At 38.7% G+C, this 19,497-nt stretch overlaps 1 protein-coding gene across 4 annotated transcripts in view; it reads left to right on the top strand.

Moving 5' to 3' along the window:
* LOC102954411 (cat eye syndrome critical region protein 2) overlaps positions 1-19,497 on the top strand; it is a 180,229-nt gene that overhangs the window by 148,812 nt on the left and 11,920 nt on the right. For 3 of the 4 annotated variants that reach the window (XM_042991484.1, XM_042991483.1, XM_042991482.1), the window contains 7 exons: positions 6,976-7,105; positions 7,611-7,648; positions 7,737-7,828; positions 8,042-8,168; positions 8,912-9,300; positions 9,928-10,056; positions 10,247-11,093. In XM_042991484.1, coding sequence (XP_042847418.1) covers positions 6,976-7,105; positions 7,611-7,648; positions 7,737-7,828; positions 8,042-8,168; positions 8,912-9,300; positions 9,928-10,056; positions 10,247-11,093 — 1,752 coding nt within the window. The remainder of the gene's footprint in view (positions 1-6,975; positions 7,106-7,610; positions 7,649-7,736; positions 7,829-8,041; positions 8,169-8,911; positions 9,301-9,927; positions 10,057-10,246; positions 11,094-19,497) is intronic. The other variant, XM_042991485.1, reaches the window with a different exon arrangement.

Raw genomic sequence — 19,497 nt, 5'->3', positions numbered from 1 at the left:
TAATATATATGTTACAATATTTTGTCTAACATTGTATAAACACCCTTTTAAAGAACATATCTGAGGGTGCTTGGGTGGCTCAGTTGTTTAAGTGTCCAACTCTTGGTTTCAGCTCAGGTCATGATCTCATGGTTTCATGCGTTCAAGTCCCATGTCAGGCTCTGCACTGCCAACACAGAGCCTGCTTGGGATTCTCTCTGTCTTCCTCTCTCTCTGTCTCCCACCCCTCCAACAGGCTATCTCTGTCTCTCTCAAAATAAATAAATAAGCTTAAAAAAAAAAAAAAAAGCATATCTGATAGCCAAGTAAAGGAAGTTATCAGGCACTGTTTTTATGGTAACTAAAAACAGGATAAGTTGTGGGTATGGAGTGGTCTGTCTAGGGAAGCTCTACCCCTACCCCAGAAATGACAACCATCAGTAAATTCCTGACAAGGATGAAGAGGTGATAAGAATTTCAAAGCAAATAAGCACCACTGTGAGCAGTAGTTGTTGGTAGTTACAGCAGACAAAAAAGAAATAGACTCAGTACTATCAGATATTTAAAAAAGAAGATATTGGAAACATAAGGAAAAAGTAACCTTGTTGAAAATAACAGGTAGATTCAAGGAAACAAATAGAACTCCTAGAAATGTAAGGTATAGGTTATTGGAATATTAAACAGCTTTGGGTATGTGTGAAAAGAGAATCAGTCAACTAGAAGGTATGTCTGGGATATTACATGGAATGCAGCACTAAGATAAAGAAGTTACTTGTTAATCTTTCAGTATCCAGTCATGAAAACAAAACCTATGCTAGATATTTCAACACAAAGAATTTTACTTTTTTTTAATGTAAAAGAGAGAGAGCTCTTGCACACACATGGGAGGGGCAGAGAGAGAGAGAGAGAGAGAGAGAGAGAGAGAGAGAGAGAGAATCCTAAGCAGGCTCTGCGCTGTAAGCGTAGAGCCCAGCATGGGGCTCCAGACTCACAAACCACGAGATCATGACCTGAGCCAAAATCAAGAGTCAGATGCTAATTGACTGAACCACCTCAACATAAAGAATTTCAAATGGGTCTTTGGTTAAATGGAAGTTAGAAAAATAAAAAAGTTAAAAGAGACTTGTGAGATAGCACAAAGAAGAGCAAAGAGAAGTTAGGTTATCAGAACCTAGAAGTTGAGGGGCTCTGCCCATTTGGAACAGGCAAGCAGCAAGCCTGGTTCTGGGACTACCAAAAAGAACCTGCTTATCAAAACCAACTGGATTGGTTCATCTGGTCCCAGATGAAGGACCATTCCTAGCATGGTGTTGAACAGCGATAACAAACAGGAAGAAAGAAAACCCTTCCCCTCATCCTATCATTCTTCCTCTGGTACTCCCTTTTGGCAAAATATAAAACTAGCAAAGAATGGAAAAATAATGGATTTAGAGCTTACAAGCTTGATATTGATAGCTTAATAACTTAGGTGTTATCTAACATGAAAAATCCAGTGTGTGCCTACTGTAAGTTCTAAAATGAAAGAATCAAGAGAATGGGGCAGAGAAAATATTTAGAATGGTTGAGAATTTTCTTGATTTGATGAAGAACACAAATCCTCAAAGTTAGAAGAAGAAATGTAAATTGGATATAAATTACATGTAGACCCATGGTAATGAATTATAGAACCTATGACCCACAGATATTTGAAGTAATCAGTTTGGAGGGGCACCTGGGTGGCTCAGCCAGTTGAGCATCCAACTTCGGCTCAGGTCATGATCTCGTGGTTTTGAGTTTGAGCCCCATGTCAGGCTCTGTGCTTCAGAATCTGTGACTCCCTCTTTCTCTGCCCCTCTTCCACTCATGCTCAGTCTCTCAAAAAATAAAGGTTAAGAAAATGTTTTTATAGTAATCAGTTTGGAAAAGATAAATTACCTTAAAGGATGTTCTGTAACAGTGATAGACTTCTCAAGAGTAATAATAGGATTCAGGAGAAAATGGATTGAATTTTATATTAATTTTCCAAGCCTCCATAACTAGATAGTTTAAAACAGAAATTGAATTTTCCCATAGTTCTGGAAGCTAGAAATCTGAATTCTAGATTATGGCAATCTCCATAGACTTAGAATAGAAGGGAACTTCCTTAACCAATATCCACTTTAATGGGAAACGTTAGAGGTATTCCTTCTTAAAGTCAAGAAGAAAAGATTTTTTTCTATCATTGCTTTTATTCTGTATTGTATTGTTTCACAGGGTGTTCTCTACAAAGGAAGAATATTTGTGTATTTATATTATAGAACTATATACATATTAAATGTATAGTCTAAGGAATGTATGATTTGAAACTCCAATAAAATGTCAAGAAACTATCATAACTAATAAGAATAAAGCCAAGTAGTTGGATTCATTTTAAGTGTTAATATGAATAATTTGTAAACATGACTTAATAACAATGGGAATTTTTACTACACAGATAGTGACCTCTAAATATCATTTCCTTCCAGAAGGAACCAAGATTCTTTGGAGAAATGACTGATTTCAGTACTAGGGCAAAAAAAATATAAGGTGTGAGCCTAGATTATTTTATAAGAGAAAACAAGGAAGCATCAAAGACTCCTGAAAGTTCTATCAAAAGATATATTCTCACTGGCCAACATTGGATTTTTGTTTGTTTGTTTGTTTTATTTATTTTTGAGAGCAAGAGAGACAGAGTGCGAGTGGGAGAGGGGCAGAGAAAAGAGGGAGACACAGAATCCAAAGCAGGCTCCAGGCTCTGAGCTGTCAGCACAGAGCCCGATGTGGGGCTCGAACTCATGAACCATGAGACCATGACCTGAGCTGAAGTCAGACCTGAACTGACTGAGCCACCCAGGCACCCAATCATTGGATATTTTTGAGCACTAAAAAAAGAAAATGAACAAAAAACATGAAATAAGTTTAAAATCTAGTTTATTTTTGAGAGAGTATGCACCCATGGAGTGGGCAAGGGCAAGATAGAGAGGGAAAGAGAGAATCCCAAGCAACCTTCATGCTGTCAGCTTGGAGCCAGATGCATAGGGGATCTGGAGGGCTCAGTCGGTTAAGCATCCAACTTTGGCTCAGGTCATGATCTCCCAGTTTGTAGGTTTGAGCCCCATATCAGGCTCTGTGCTGATAGCTCAGAGCCTAGAGTCTGCTTCAGATTCTGTGTCTCCCTCTCCCTGCCCCTCCCCAGCTCATTCTCTCTCTCTCTCTCTCTCTCTCTCTCTCAAAATAAATAAACATTAAAAAAAAAAAAAAAAGAATGATAACACTGGTGGCAAGAACTTAAAAAGAAAGAAAGAAAACAACTGTGAGATCATTGACCTGAGCTGATATCAGGGGTCGGACGCTTAACCAACTGACTTACCTAGGTGCCCCCATAATGATATTTTATAAAAATCAATGATTACCTTAGGAGTTTAGTGGGACAACTTGTTATTTTCAGACCTAGTAAAATAGAAAGTCTGACAGACTGTATTTGAGAATATGCAAATAATTGATGAGGAAAATAATTTGGTCAATAAATAACGGCAATTATAATAGAAAAACAAGTAATAAAAAAATGGACCTGGGCAGAGCTTTTCTCAACCGAGGCTTCCAAGAGACTATTAAACCCTAAAGTAGAGATCAGCTAACTTTTTTTAAAGTTTTAAAATATAAAGCTTTTTATTTTTATTTATTTATTATTTTAAGTAGGCTCCATGCCCAGTGTGGAACTTGAACTCACAACCCAGAGATCCAGAGTCATATGCTCCACTGACTGAGCCATCCAGGCACCCCTGAAATCAGCTAACTTTCTATAAACGGTCAGATAGTAAATATTTTAAGCTTAGAGATAATACAGGGCTGTGTTCACATTAATCTTTCATTCTTTCCCTCTTTTCCTTTCTTTTTCTTTTCTTTTTCTTTCTTTTTCTTTCTTTCTTTCTTTCTTTCTTTCTTTCTTTCTTTCTTTCTTTCTTTCTTTCTTTCTTTCTTTCTTTCTTTTTCTTTCTTTCATTATAAAAACAATCAGCTAACCGTCCTACATTCTGTAGTTTGCCATTTGCAAACCCCTGCCCTAATACATCCATCGTATTTAATGAACTGACTTCTCCTATGCATCTTTACTAGGTATATACCTTGAAATTACTGAGAAAATGATCATACAAATAATTTTGTCTGCAGCTTAATTCTATCTTGGAACTCTAGTTAATCATCAATTGAAAGACTGATGAGGAACTTAGTAATGGAAAGATGAAGTTAACGCTGATATAATACAAAATCACAGAAGACAGATAAGTAGATACTATATCTGCTGATGTAATGAAAAAAGATATATACAACACCATCTATGAAATAATATTGCCCAAAAAATCAAACATGTTTGTCTGATCAAAGTCTCTAGATATAATTCAATTTACAGAAATCCAAGAGGTATGGGAACACATTAACACCACAGTGAGGATGCCATCAGCTAAATCCAGAACGCAGGAAATTACACAAAGACAAAATGACCCAATTTTTCCAACAAATTGGAGGGAACACTATTACAAATTCAGCTAAATTTAGACACAGACAAATGCAGTATATAGACCTTTTTAGTTTTGATTTGAACAAACCAACTTAAAAAAATTATTGCACTAGAGAGAAAGTTTGACCTTGACTCAATATTTGATATTAAATAAATCCTTTTACGTTCCTAAAGTTCATACAGAAGAGCAAAGGGCTAAGAATAGCCAAGATAATTTCCAAAAACAGTATGGTGGGGACACTTATTTTACAGATAACAAAATAAAAATAACAGTGAATAAAAGAATGATATTGGGGTGCCTGGGTGGCTCAGTCAGTTAAGCTACAGGTCAAGATCTCACAGTTTTGTGAGTTCTAGCCCTGCACTGGGCTCGCTGCTGTCAGCGCAGAGCCTGCTTTGGATCCTCTGTCCCCCATTCTCTCTGCCCCTCCCCTGCTGTTTCTCTCTCTCTCAAAAATAAATAAAAACATAAAAAAAGAGAATGATATTGGCATAGAGATAGAGATGAACCCAGTAAACTACATAGAAACAGGCCTTGGGAAGGAATGTGGGTTCTCCAGTACCACATAGCCAGTACAATTGCTTACTAATCAGAGGAAGGAAATTATATGTCTGCTTCCCATTTATGTTCCAGATGAACTAAAGGCCCAAACCAAATTGAAGACAGTATAGATGAATGTCTTCAAGATGTCAGAATAAAAAAGAATGTTATAAGTACAAAAAACACAAGCTATAAAGGGAGCGAGATTGATGTTTGGCTACAAAAATTGTTCAAAACTTACATATGACACAAACATAAACAAAGTGAAAAGATGAGTCAAAGTGGAAGATTTTTTGAGAGAGAGAGAGAGGGTGCAAGTGAGTAAGGGGAAGAGAGAAGCCGGGCTCACCTGATGTGGGTCTGGGACTCCTGAACCGTGAGATCATGTCCTAAGCCGATGTCAGATGCCTAACTGACTAAGCCACCAGGCACTCTGGAAGAAGATAATTTTAACACATAATCAACAACAAAGTCTTATTATCCAGATTATTAAAATCATTTCTCTAAATCAGAAATGTAGCAACCCAAAGAAAATAGGGCAAAGTAATCACTCCAGTCAGGAAAATGCAGATGAAAAAATCAAAATTCCTTATCAATACTCAGTAGTTTGGCAAAAATGCGCCTTTTATCCTACCAAGGGAGTGTGAGTTCACTCAAATTGCTGTTGAGAGAATAGCTATACCCTTTTGGGAATCACCTTGACCAGTCCTGATGAAGTTCACTATCTGGCAGTTCCGCTGCTAGTTGTAGACCCTAAAAATCTCACATGCATGCGTGAGAAGACATGTCAAAAGAATTGTCATTATAATACCATTTACAAGATGCAGACATATTGCAACCAACTGGAAAGTGGATTATTAAGCTGTGGAGTACTGTATTAAAGTTAATAAAGCAAAAAATCTTAAAATCTGCCAGTTTGTTAGGTTCATGGATATTCATTAACTTGGTTACATTGTTCTTTAATCTTGAAATCGTTTTTTAAAAAGTAACATTACAAGTCATTGATAGCCAAGTGCCTTTCACTAATTAAAGCAGATAAAGATTTAAGTTTATAAGGGAATAATGTAAGAACAAAAACAAAATTAGCAGGGTCATGTCATACTCATAGCAGTGGGCAGATGTGGAGTCTGTCTCTCGGGTAAGAAAATAGAAGGTCTGTCCTGGCTTCTCCCTTCCATTTTTGTGTCTTTCTGTCTGACAGTGTTCTTTATCTTCCTGGCTCTTTTCTTTACTCCTGACCTTCCGGTTCCCTGCTGGCAGTGAGTGTCCCATCAGACTAATAGTGGAATGCCAAGTGTGTTTCTCATGGCTGTGGCTGTGAGCCAGAAAAAAAATCATCCATGCCTTCCAGATCTTTGCCCATTCCAGCTGGCATCTTTCTCTTTTTCCCAGCCAAATTTATTACTACCCTGGCTTGGTAGGGTCCAGCTGCCAGTGGTGGGGGTGGATTGAAGAGCAAAGACAATTGGGGTGCAAGGATATTTTTGCAAATGCAAAACCTTGAGTGCTTACATGTGCATATAAAATCTTGTATATATTTTGGATTGAGAATCTGGTCCTTAAAAGGGGATGTTGCTTTTCTGAGACAAGTAGGAAAGTCCTCAGGTATTGAAAGAAGGATAATCTTCATTCAGTCTTTTTTTTTTCTTCTAATTCTGTTTTTCTTCAGCCTTGCTCTTTCCTCCCTCTCCATCCCAGTGCCTGCCATACCATTGATTTCAGTATGCATAAAGGAAATGAGTTCCACAAGATTATATTTTTCATAAAGCATTCCTTCTATAGAATCATCCTAGTTATCAAAAGAGGATGGCAGAAGAAGCAAAAATAATTTTATGATACTGTTTTGGTAATCTTTGTTTCTTCTCAAAATGCTTAACATATAATCTAATCCTCTAAAAAGCACTTACCTCACTTGTACCTTAATGCACTGTGTTCATTGTAGATCGAGCAAAGAGGAGAAAGCTCAGGGAAGAAAGGGCATGGCTGCTGGCCCAAGGGAAGGAGCTCCCCCCAGAACTTTCCCATCTGGACCCTAACTCCCCCATGAGAGAAGAAAAAAAGACTAAAGACCTGTGAGTATTTAATGATACTAACAGTAGCAAACAGTAACATTTAGGAAGCACTCAGGAATTGTGCCAAGCACTTTGCTCATTTAATTCTTAAAACAACCCTGTGTGGTAGATAATATTCAGTGTTCATAAGCTTCTCATTCTTCTGTATGCCTTTATGTATTACTGTTATTTAGATTACAAAAATATTCATTAAGGGAAAATATAGCCCAAGAAATAATGTGCTATGAAATAACTAACATTATAGAATCGTAAGTTGTGGATCATCTGAGTCAACCCCAGCATTTTATGGATGAGGAAAATGATACTCCCTTTTTTGCTTAGGTTTACTAATCATCATCTCCACAGTTCTTTCCTGGAGATTATCAGTGTCACAAACTTACCTTAAAAACAGTTTATTGGGACTCTTCCAAACCTTGGTACAATCAGCTGCCTGTCTTTGATTAAAGTAAGAGAGCTAAGGAGAGAAGGTTGTCAAAGTTACTATTTCTTATTTTGTGATTCACAGCTTTGAGTTGGATGATGATTTCACTGCCATGTATAAAGGTCAGTTCCCATTCTCAACTATTAACTATTTCTGATAGAAATACTCTTGTGTGACTGAGTTAATGCAGCTCTCTTCTTTGGCTTTCAGTTCTCGATGTGGTAAAGGCTCACAAGGATTCTTGGCCCTTTTTAGAACCTGTGGATGAATCGTATGCCCCAAACTATTACCAGATTATTAAGGTAGAGGCTGCCTTTACAGTTATACCTTCTATGGTGTGTGTTTCTTTCTTGATTTTTGTCACTGTTTTTAAGTTCACCTGTTGTTCTTGAGAATCAGAGTTGCTGCATATATGCCATGCTCCTGAGCATCTCATAATAGCGTGATTCCTTTGCCTCACAGGGACTACAAGATGGTTTCTCCAGCATGTTATAATTTAATGTGTCCTATTTTAGGTCCCCATGGATATCTCAAGCATGGAGAAGAAACTGAATGGAGGTTTATACTGTACCAAGGAGGAATTTGTAAATGACATGAAGACTATGTTCAGGAATTGTCGGAAATACAATGGGGAAAGTAGTGGTAAGTGGGGAAGGAGTCTGCTATGGATACACTTATTATACCATTTCAACCAAGAATAAAATGCCTTCTTTTTTAGAAATACACAAAAATAGAAGTGCATCTCTTTCAGAAGTGAATCAGACCTTTCTTTGGTGCTATGAACACAATGCACATTAAAAGCCATAAGATCGGCCATTCTAACCACTTACACAATATGTGCCAGAACCACTCCTATCCTGTGTGACAAGAGAGTATATCTGGTGCCTAACTGGGCTCAGGTTAGTTTTCATTATCTTAAAGACCAGGCTGGGCTTAGTTTGTACTGCGCTTCCTTCATTCAGCAAGTTAACCACTGACAAGACTGACCCTAGATTTTTAAGTCATCTTGAGAAGTCCATAGAGTATATCTCCAATAATAAATAATATAAAAGGCTCTAGTAGCTTAAATGCTTTAGTTTAAAAACTAAGCAGCTTCTAACTAAATACAGTCACTGTATTTAATAATTCTGCATTTTAGCCTTTATTTGTATTCATTTAAGGTAATAGTCCTAGAGTCGTATTCCAGCCATACAGCCTAGAGCCTCTTAGGACAAAAACAGTACCTTCTTCTTGTGTCCATAGCTGTACAACATAATATGCACTCAAGCCAGATTAAGCTCAAGAGTTTACCCAAATAGCATCTTTTATTGTTTATTGGTAGGAGATTTTTTTTTTATGTCCTGTAAAAGCTGTATCTGGAAGTCAATCCTTGTATCTTCCCACAGAATATACCAAGATGTCTGATAATTTAGAGAGGTGTTTCCATCGGGCAATGATGAAGCATTTTCCTGGGGAAGATGGAGACACAGATGAAGAATTTTGGATCAGAGAGGATGAAAAGCGAGAGAAGAGACGGAGCCGGGCTGGGAGAAGCGGCGGAAGCCACGTTTGGACCCGCTCCAGGGACTCCGAAGGGCCCAGCAAGAAACAGCAACCAGTGGAGAATGGAGGAAAGTCCTTGCCACCTGCACGCCGAGCTCCCTCCTCTGGAGATAATCCTAGCAGTAGTTCCACACAGCTCCCTCGGGAGGGGAGCACCTCAAACGGCCGAGGCTTTTCTCGTCCCCTACATTATGGGGGGATGCCCAACCAGGCACCCCTTTTAAACCAGATGGTAAGGAATAGCTTAAAATTCTGTTGTGATTGCTCCTAGTTGGTGAATTCAAAGAGAGGTGAAGCCTTTTTAATCGGTTCCTCTTCCAAAATAATTTTTCTGTATGTGGATGATTTCTTCGCCTCTCATCTGTCCATTCTTTCTTCATTTTTCCTCTTATTTTAAATCTCCTCTCTCTTAATCTGACATACTCTCGGTATGGGCCAAAATTGGGATTTTAAAAAAACTCTTTGTGTACGAAGCGCAGAAATACATACAGTACTTAAAATACACAGCATATCTGTAGCATTAAAATTATATGTTGCAGGGCAGTTGGGGGAAAATTGGCTTAAGAGGCTCTTGGGGAAGGAAGCAGTTATGAAAAAAAGATTAAGAAACATCAGTCTGTCCTTCAGAGAGAGATTGCTTTCGGCCCAGGAACTAGCCCTGATCTGGGTGAGCCCATGTGCTGACGTTCTTCCCTTTCTTGGCCCTATGCTGAGTTGTTCAAGGTCTTTGTGCTATTTTAGCAGTACATCCATATGCAGGAACGTCCTTGTTTTCTACTTAATGTCTTCTGTGCTTTTTTTTTTTTTTTTTTTTTTTTTTAAACCTCTCCCCCACTTGCCTTTACTCAACACCCTCCAGAGGCCAGCAGTACCAGGAACATTTGGCCCTCTTCGAGGATCAGATTCTGCCAATTTATATGTCTCCTCTAGAGTCCCAGAACCACACCCTGGAGAGCCTGTACAGCAGCATCAGCCTTTTGCCATGCAGGTAAGCAACCTGATACTCAGAATATGCAGATGCACAGGATTTCACAGATAAATTTCAGAAATCTAGTCTCTTCCCAGGTTAAATTTAATTCATTATCTCCTATTCTGTAGGGTCTGTTACTATAGATTAAGCACATTACTTATTCTATGCATCTGTTGAACATTGCTTTCTTCTCTTTTCTTGTTGCCAGCCTCCAGTTGGAATTAACAACCATCGAGGACCCAGGCTAGGCACACCAGAAGAGAAGCAAGTGTGTGGGGGACTGACACACCTTACTAACATGGGATCACATCCTGGATCCTTGCAGCTTAGGCAGATGGGTGGCCCCAGTCAGGATGGAAATATTTATCCCCCAACTCAATTCCAGTCAGGATTTATTCCTCCCAGGCATGGTGGGGCTCCAGCCCGACCCCTAGACTTTCCTGAAAGCTCAGAAATTCCTCCCAGCCACATGTACCGATCATACAAGTACCTGAATCGAGTACACTCTGCTGTCTGGAATGGGAACCATGGTGCTACAAACCCAGGACCCTTGGGCACAGATGAGAAGCCCCCCATGGGGCCAGGACCCTCTCACCAACCTCGCACTCTTGGTCATATGATGGATTCCCGAGTGATGAGACCTCCTCTCCCCCCAAACCAGTGGACTGAACAATCAAGCTTTCTACCTCATGGAGTTGCTTCTTCAGGGTATATGCGACCACCCTGTAAATCTGGTGGACTTCGGTTACAGCCACCTCCAGCCCCAACGCCAAGTTCTTTATTTGGAGCACCCTCCCAGGCTCTGCGGGGGGTGCAAGGAGGGGACTCCATGATGGACAGCCCAGAGATGATTGCCATGCAGCAGCTTTCTTCCCGAGTTTGCCCACCAGGTGTGCCTTACCACCCCCGACAGCCTACACCTCCCCATTTACCTGGCCCTTTTCCACAGGTAGCTCACTCGGCATCAGTAAGTGTGTCAGCCCCCAAGCCTACCTTGGGGAATCCTGGGAGGACACAGGATAACAGTGAAACACAAGAGCCTGAAAATGACCGAGGTAATTTACACCATCACTTTTGTCTGACTTCTGACATTTAAGCTATTAATTCATAAGGAATCTTTTTTATGAAGACTATCAAACTCATTTACAGCCTCTTTTTCTTGAACCACTCACTCAGGATTGGGCCAGAGATCTGAAAGGATTTCTGGTGGTAATGATCATTACACAAATGTAGTCCTTACCATAATGTGCAGTCTTTTTGAGACTTGTATGTATAGTAATTCAATTCTCAAAACAAACTTTGAGCTAGCTACTATTTAATGATCCTTGTTTGTACAGGTGGAAAATCTGAGGCACAAAGGTTTAGATTGGTTGCCCTCATCTCACTAGTAAGTGGTGGAGCTGACATTTGAACCCAGACCTACTCAGTCCAGCACCCATGCTTTCAACCATGGCATCATCAAACTGCCTTTAAAAATGGCTGTCTTGGTGCGCCTGGGTGGCTCAGTCTGTTAAGCCTCTGACTCTTGACTTCAGCTCAGTCATGATCTCAAAGGTTTGTGAGGTCGAGCTCCGCACTTCTAAGGCAGGGCCTGCTTGGGATTCTCTCTCCCTTTCTCTCTCTCTCTCTCTCTCTCTCTCTCTCTCTCTCTCTCACACACACACACACAGAATAATTAAACTTTAAAAAAATATTATTATTAATGGCTGTCTTAAAATTTATCATTATGAAATAACTTTTTAGTACTTTACTTAAAGCCTAATTATTTCCATCCTTCTATTCCTTGGACACATAGCTATAGCTACTAAGAATGAAAAACGGTGAGACCTAGCAAATCCTGAAGAAATGTCTTAGAAATGTCATTTAAGAGAGTAAACCTGAAAATTGAGAAGAAAAATTAAAAGAGTAATTTGTGTAATTAGTGCTTTTTTCTAGGATAGAGGTTAACCACGTATTGTATATAATTTTCTTAATGCATGACTGGAGAATAGACACCTAGACTTTTATCAAATATGAAAATTCCACATAAGATTGATGGTAGGCCTAGAACAATTACTAGGCAATTACTTTTTGTTTTAATTAATGTATTTAGTTACTAGGATATCTACTGAAACTTTTTTTTTTTTTAACTTCCACTATAGTTAACATATAGTGTTATATTAGTTTCAGGTATACAATATAGTGATTCAACAGCTCTATACATTACACAGTGCTCATGATAAGTGTACTCTTTGTCTCCTTTGCCTGTTTCACCTGTCCCCACACTCACCTCCCCTCTGGTAACCATTAGTTTGTTCTCTGTAGTTTTTCAGTTTGTCTCTCTTGTTTTTCAGTTTGTTTCTCTTTTCTTTGTTTTGTTTTTTATATTTCACTTGGCATTAATACCCTGTAGATTCCTTCATGTTATTGCATATGGCAATGTTTTGTTGTTTTTGATGGCTGAGTAATACTCCATTGTACATATGTACCACTTCTTTATCCATTCATCTCTCTTTTTTTTTTTTAATGTTTATTTATTTTTGAAGAGAGACAGAGACAGAATGCGAGGGGGTTAAGGCAGAGAGAGAGGGAAGCACAGAATCCGGGCTCTGAGCCATCAGCACAGAGCCTGATGTGGGGCTCGAACTCACAAGCTGTGAGATCATGACCTGAATCGAAGTCGGTCGCTTAACCAACTGAGCCACCCAGGCACCCCTATCCATTCATCTCTTGATGGTCACTTGGGTTGCTTCCATATCTTGGCTATTATAAATAATGCTGCAGTAAACACAGGTGTGCATACACCTTTTCAAATTAGTGTTTCATATTCTTTGGGTAAATACCCAGTAGTGGAATTAATGGATCATGTGGTAATTCTATTTTTAATTTTTTGAGGAACCTCATACTGTTTTCCACAGTGGCTGTACCAGTTTGCTTTCCCACCAACAGTGCAAGAGGGTTCTTTTTTCTCTCCACATCTTCACCAACATTTGTTGTTTCTTGTTTTTCTTATTTTAGCCATTCTGACAGACGTGAGGTGATATCTCATTCTGTTTTGATTTATATTTCCATGGTAATAAGTGATGTTAAGCATCTGTTCATGTGTCTGTTAGTGATCTGAATGTCTTCTTTGGAGAACTGTCTGTTCATTTCATCTGCCCATTTTTTAATCGGATTATTTATTTTTTTGGATGCTAAGTTCTTAATATATTTGGCTACTCACTCTTTATCAGACATGTCATTTGCAAATATCTTCTCCCATTCCGTAGGTTGTCTTTTAGTTTTATTGACTGTTTCCTTTGCTCTGCAGAAGCTTTTTATTTTGATGTAGTCCCAATACTTAATTTTTGCTTTCATTTCCCTTGCCTCAGGAGACTTATTTTTAAAATGTTGCTATGGCCAATGTCAGAGAAATTACTGTTTGTGCTCTCTTCCAGGGTTTTGATTTTGGTCTCACATTTAGGTCTTTAATCCATTTTGAGTTGGTTTTTTGTGTAAGGTGTGAGAAAATTGGTCCACTTTCATCCTTTTGCATGTGGTTGTCCAGTTTTCCCAACACCATTTGTTGACAAGACTTTTTCCCATTGTGTATTCTTGCCTCCTTTGTCAAAGATTAATTGGCCATATAATTGTGGGTTTATTTCTGGGCTCTCTGTTTTGTTCTCGATCTACATGACTTTTTTTGTGCCAGTACCATTCTGTTTTGATTATTACAACTTTGTAGTATAGCTTGATACCTGGGATTGGGACACCTCCAGCTTTGTTTTTCTTTTTCAAGATCGCTTTGGCTATTTGGGTTCTTTTGTGGTTCCATACAAATGTTAGAATTATTTTTTCTAGTTCTGTGAAAAATGCTGTTAGTGTTTTGATAGGGATTGCATTAAATGTGTAGATTGCTTTGGGTGGCATGGACATTTTAACAATATCTGTTCTTCTAATCCATTGGCATGGAATGTCTTTCCATTTGTGTCATCTTCAGTTTCTTTCATCAGTGTTTTATAGTTTTCAGAGTTTAGGCCTTTCACCTCCTTGGTTAAAGTTTCTTCCTAGGTATTTTATTACTTTTGGTGAAATTGTAAATGGGAGTTTTTTTCTTATTTTCTCTTTCTACTATTAGTGTATAGAAATTGAACAGATTTCTGTATATTGATTTTTATATCTTGTGACTTTATTGAAGTCATTTATGGTTGTAGTAGGTTTTGGTGGAGTCTTTAGTGTTTTCTATATGTAGTATCATGTCATCTAGAAGTAGTAAAAGTTTTCCTTTTTTTTTTTTTTATTTTTTTTTTTAACATTTTATTTATTTTTGAGACAGGGAGAGACAGAGCATGAACAGGGGAGGGTCAGAGAGGGAGACACAGAATCTGAAACAGGCTCCAGGCTCTGAGCTGTCAGCACAGAGCCCGACGCGGGGCTCGAACTCACGGACCGTGAGATCATGACCCAAGCCGAAGTCGGCCGCTCAACCGACTGAGCCACCCAGGCGCCCCAGTTTTCCATTTTCCATACCAGTTTGGATGCCTTTTATTTCTTTTTGTTGTCTGATTGCTGTGGCTAGAACTTCCAGTACTCTGTTGAATAAAGGTACTGTTGAGAGTGGACATTCTTTTCTTCTTCCTTATCTTAGGAAAAAGCTCTCAATTTTTCATCATTGAGTGTGATGTTAGCTATGAGTTTTTAATATGTGGCCTTTATTATATTGAGGTATGTTCCCTCTAAACCTACTTTGTTGAAGGTTTTTTATCATGAATGGGTTTTGTACTTTGTCGAATGTTTTTTCTGCATCTATTGAAATGATCATATATTTTTAATCCTTTCTCTTGTTGAAGTGATGTATCATGTTGATTAATTTGCCCTTGCATCCTAGGAATAAATCCCACTTGATCATGGTGAATGATTTTTTTTAGTGTATTGTTGTGTTTGGTTTGTTGAACATTTTTGTGTCTTCGTTCATCACAGATACTGGCCTATAAGTCTCTTGTTTTTGTTTGTTTTGTTTTTGTTTTTGTTTTTGTTTTTGGTAGTATCTTTATCTGGTTTTGGTATCAGGGTAATGTTGGTCTTATAGAATGAATTTGGCAGCTATCCTTCGTCTTCTATCTTCCAGAATAGTTTGAGAATAATAGGTATTAGCTCATCTTTAAATGTTTGGTAGAATTCACCTGTAAAGCTGTCTGGTCCTGGACTTTTGTTTGTTGGAAGTTTTTTGATTATTGACTCTATTTCTTTGCTGGAAATGGCCTGTTCAAATTTTCCATTTCTTTCTGATTCAGTTTTGTTAGGTTATGTTTCTAGTAATTTATCCATTTCTTCTTGGTTGTTCAATTTGTTGGCATATAATTTTTCATAATCTCTTATAATCCTTTGTATTTCTGTGGTGTTGGTTGTTATTTCTCTCTCTCTCTCTCTCTCTCTCTCTCTCTCTCTCTCTCTCTCTGTCTCTCTCTTTGAGTCTGGCTAAAGATTTGTCAATTTCATTGATCTTTTCAAAGAACCAGCTCCTGGTTTCATCTACTATATTGTTTTTTTAGTTTCTATTTTGTTTGTTTCTCCTTTAATCTTTATTATTTTCTTCCTTCTACTGGTTTGGGCTTTATTCTTTTTCTAGCTCCTTTAGGTATGAGGCTAGTTGTTTATTTGAGATTTTTCTTTTTGAGGTAGACCTACATTGCTATAAACATCCCTCTTTTTTTTTTTTTTTTTTTTTTTTTTTAATGTTTATTTACTTTTGAGAAAATGTGCAAATGAGCAGGAGAGGACCAGAGAGGGAGACCAAGGATCTGAAGCGGGCTCTGTGCTGAGAGTGGAGGCCTGGTGTTGGGCTCAATCTCACAAACTGTGAGATCATGACCTGAGCCAAAGTTGTATGCTTAACCGACTAAGCCACCCAGGTGTGCCCCTAAACATCCCTCTTTGGAATAGTTTTTGCTGTATCCAAAAGATTTTGGACTGTAGTATTTTCGTTTGTCTCCATGTGTTTCTTGATTGCCTCTTTGATTTCTTGATTAACCCATTCATTCTTTAGTAATATGTTATTTAACTTTCATGTGTTCTTTCCAGATTTCTTGTGGTTGATTTCTACTTTCATGCCATTATGGTCAGAAAAGTTGCATGGGACAACTTCAGTCTTTTCAAATTTGTTGAGACTTGTTTTGTGGCCTGTCATGTGATCTGTTCTGGAGAATGTTCCATGTGCACTTGAAAAGAATGTGTATTCTGCCGTTTTAGGATGGAATTCTTTAGACTATATCTGGTAGATCCATATGGTCAAGTATGTCATTCAGAAAGCAACTGTTTCCTTGCTGATTTTCTGTTTCGATCTTTCCGTTCATGTAAGTGTGGTGTTAAAGTCTCCTACTATTGGGGCACTTGGGTGACTTAGTTAAGAGTCTGACTCTGTTTCAGCTCAGGTCGTGATCTCACAGTTCGTGAGTTCCAAGTCCCACATCCAGCTCTGTGCTGACAGTGCAGAGCCTGCTTTGGATCCTCTTTCTCCTGCTCTGCCCTTCCCCTGCTCTCACATGTGCATGCTCTGTCTCTTTCCCTCCCTCCTAACTTCCCTCCCTCCCTCTCTCTCTCAAAATAAATTTTTTTTAATGTTTATTTTTGAAAGAGTGTGAGCGGGGGAGGGACAGGGAGACAGGAAGACACAGAATCTGAAGCAGGCTCCAATCCAGGCTCCAAGCTGTCAGCACAGAGCCTGACGCAGGGCTCAAACTCAAGAGCCATGAGATCGTGACCTGAGCCAAAGTCAGCTGCCCAACTGACTGAGCCACCCAGGTACCCCTAAATAAATAAACTTTTAAAAATAAATAGAGTAGGGGTGCCTGGGTGGCTCAGTTGGTTAAGCGTCCGACTCTTGATTTCAGCTCGGGTCATGATCTCACGGTTCATGAGTTCGAGACCCATATGGGGCTCTGCGCTGACAGCATGGAACCTGCTTCAGATTCTCTCCCCTCTTTCTGCCCCTCCCCTCCTCATGCCTTCTCTCTCAAAATAAATAAACTTTAAAAAGTTTATGTTAAAAATAATAAAGTCTCCTGTTATTCCTAGTGATTACTTCCTTATGTTTGTTATTAGTTGCTTTGTGTATTTGGGTGCTGCCATGTTAAGTGCATAAATATTTACAGTTGCTGTTTCTTGTTGAATCTGTCCCTTACTGATTATGTAGTGTCCTTTGTCTCTTGTTATTAATAGTCTTTGTTTAAAGTCTGTTTTGTCTGATACAAGTATTGCTACCTGGGCTTTCTTCTGGCATTCATTTGCATGATAAAGGCTTCTCCATCCCTTCACTTTCAATCTGTGGGTGTTTTTCAGTCTGAAATGAGTCTCTTGTAGGCTGCATATCGATGGGTTTTGTTTTTGTTTTTGTTTTTGTTTTTTTAATCCATTCCATCACCCTGTCTTTTGATTGGACTGTTTAGCCTATTTACATTCAAGGTAATATGTAGATGTACATATTGCTATTTTGTTACTTGTTTTATGAATGTTTTTGTAGATCCCTGTTCCACTGTTCCTTCTCTTGCTCTCTTCTGTCATGGTTTAGTGGCTTTCTGTAGTGATAATAGTTGGATTCCTTTCTCTTTATTTTTTGCATATTAGTTGCCAGTTTTTGATCTGTGATTACCATTATGTATGTATGTATATGTATATATATATATTTGTATGTGTATTCATATACATTCGCCATCTTCTGCATATAATATGTAAGTTGATGGTCACTTACATTTGAACCTATTCTTAACTCCCACCATCCCACTCCCAGGTTTTAGGTATATCGTATCATACTTTCTATCCTTTTATTTGTAAATCACTTGACTGATTTTTATAGATATACTTAATTTTACTGCTTTTGTGCTTCCTACTTTTTTTATTCCTGCTTATGGTCTTTCCTTTCCACTCAGTCCCTTTTAAACTTTTCTCATAGGGCTGGTGTAGTGGTCATGAATCCCTTTATATATATATATATATATCTGGGAAACTCTCCTATTCTGAATGAGAGCCTTGCTGAATATTCTTGGCTGCTGTTTTTTGTTGTTTTTTTTTTTCTTTCAGAACTTTGAATACATTATACCACTCCCTCTGGCCTGCAAAATTTCTGCTAAAAAATGAGCTGAAACAGGGTTTCCCTTGTATGTAACAGTTTTCTTTTCTCTTGCTACTTTTAAAATTTGTTCTTGGGGCACCTGGGTGGCTCAGTCAGTTAAGCATCTGACTGAGCTCAGGTCATGATCTCACGGTCCATGAGTTCAAGCCCCACATGGGGCTCTGTGCTGACAGTTCAGAGCCTAGAGCCGGATTCAGATTCTGTGTCTCCCTTTCTTTCTGCCCCTCCCCCACTCACACTGTCTCTGTCTCTCAAAAATGAATAAATGCTAAAAATTTTGGGGAGGGGGCACCTGGATGGCTCAGTTGCTTAAGCATCCAACTTCAGTTCAGGTCATGATCTCACGATTTGTGAGTTCGAGCCCTGCTTCAGGCTCTGTGCTGACAGCTCAGAGCCTGGAGCCTGCTTCAGATTCTGTGTCTGCCCATCTCCCTGCCCCTCCCATACTCATTCTCTGTCTCTCAATAATAAATAAACGTTAAAATTTTTAAAAAAAAAATTTTTTTTAACTTGCTCTTCATTACTACATTTTTGTCATTTTAATTCCTGTGTGTGTCTTCGTGTGAACCTCCTTGGGTTGATTTTGTTGAGGATTTGCTATGCTTCCTAGATCTAAATTTCTGCTTCCTTCCCCAGATTCAGGAAGTTTTCAGCCATTATTTCTTCAAATAAATTTTCTGCCTCCTTTTCTCTCTCTTCTGAGATCCATACACTTGTTGTCACTGAGTTCCCTAAATCTTTTTTTTTTTTTTTTGCCTGTGAAGCTTGATTGCTTTCCATTACTTGGTCCTCCCAGTCACTGATTCTTTCTTCTGCTTCATCTAGTCTGTTTATTCCCTCTAGTGTATTTTTAATTTCAGTTATTGAGTTCTTCATCTCTGATTTGTTTTGTTTTCTGTTTGTTGAGAGTTTCACTGAAGAGTTCCACTCCTTTCTAACTTCAGTGAGTATCTTTATGACCATTACTTTAAATTCTCTATTGAGCATATTACTTACCTGTTTCATTTAGCTCTCTTGCTGTGATTATGTCTTGGTTCTTTTCTTTGGGACATAGTCCTCTGTGTCCTTGTTTTGTCTAACTCTGTTTCTCTGTGTTAGGAAAGTCAGCTATGTCTCCTGCTCTTGAAAATAGTGGCCTTATGAAGAAGAGGTCCTGTAGTGCCCTTCAGTGCAGTGTCCCCTGTTCACCACGACCTAGCACTTCAGGGGTGTCTATGTGTGTTGTGTGCACCCTGGTATTGTAGCTGAGCCACATTTGCCTTCATTCCAGTTGTGTGCAATGGCTCTCTTTGTCTGTCTTGGGTAAGGTTTGATCCCTGTGTTGTTAGTGGCCCAGTCTGGGGCTGCCTTGGGCTTGAGCTGAATCAATCCAG

The sequence above is a fragment of the Panthera tigris genome, chromosome B4, assembly GCF_018350195.1.
Source record: "Panthera tigris isolate Pti1 chromosome B4, P.tigris_Pti1_mat1.1, whole genome shotgun sequence".
NCBI classification, from domain to species: Eukaryota; Metazoa; Chordata; class Mammalia; order Carnivora; family Felidae; genus Panthera; species Panthera tigris.
The sequence above is the reverse complement of the archived record's forward strand: the minus strand, read 5'-3'. Positions and strand labels throughout refer to the sequence as shown.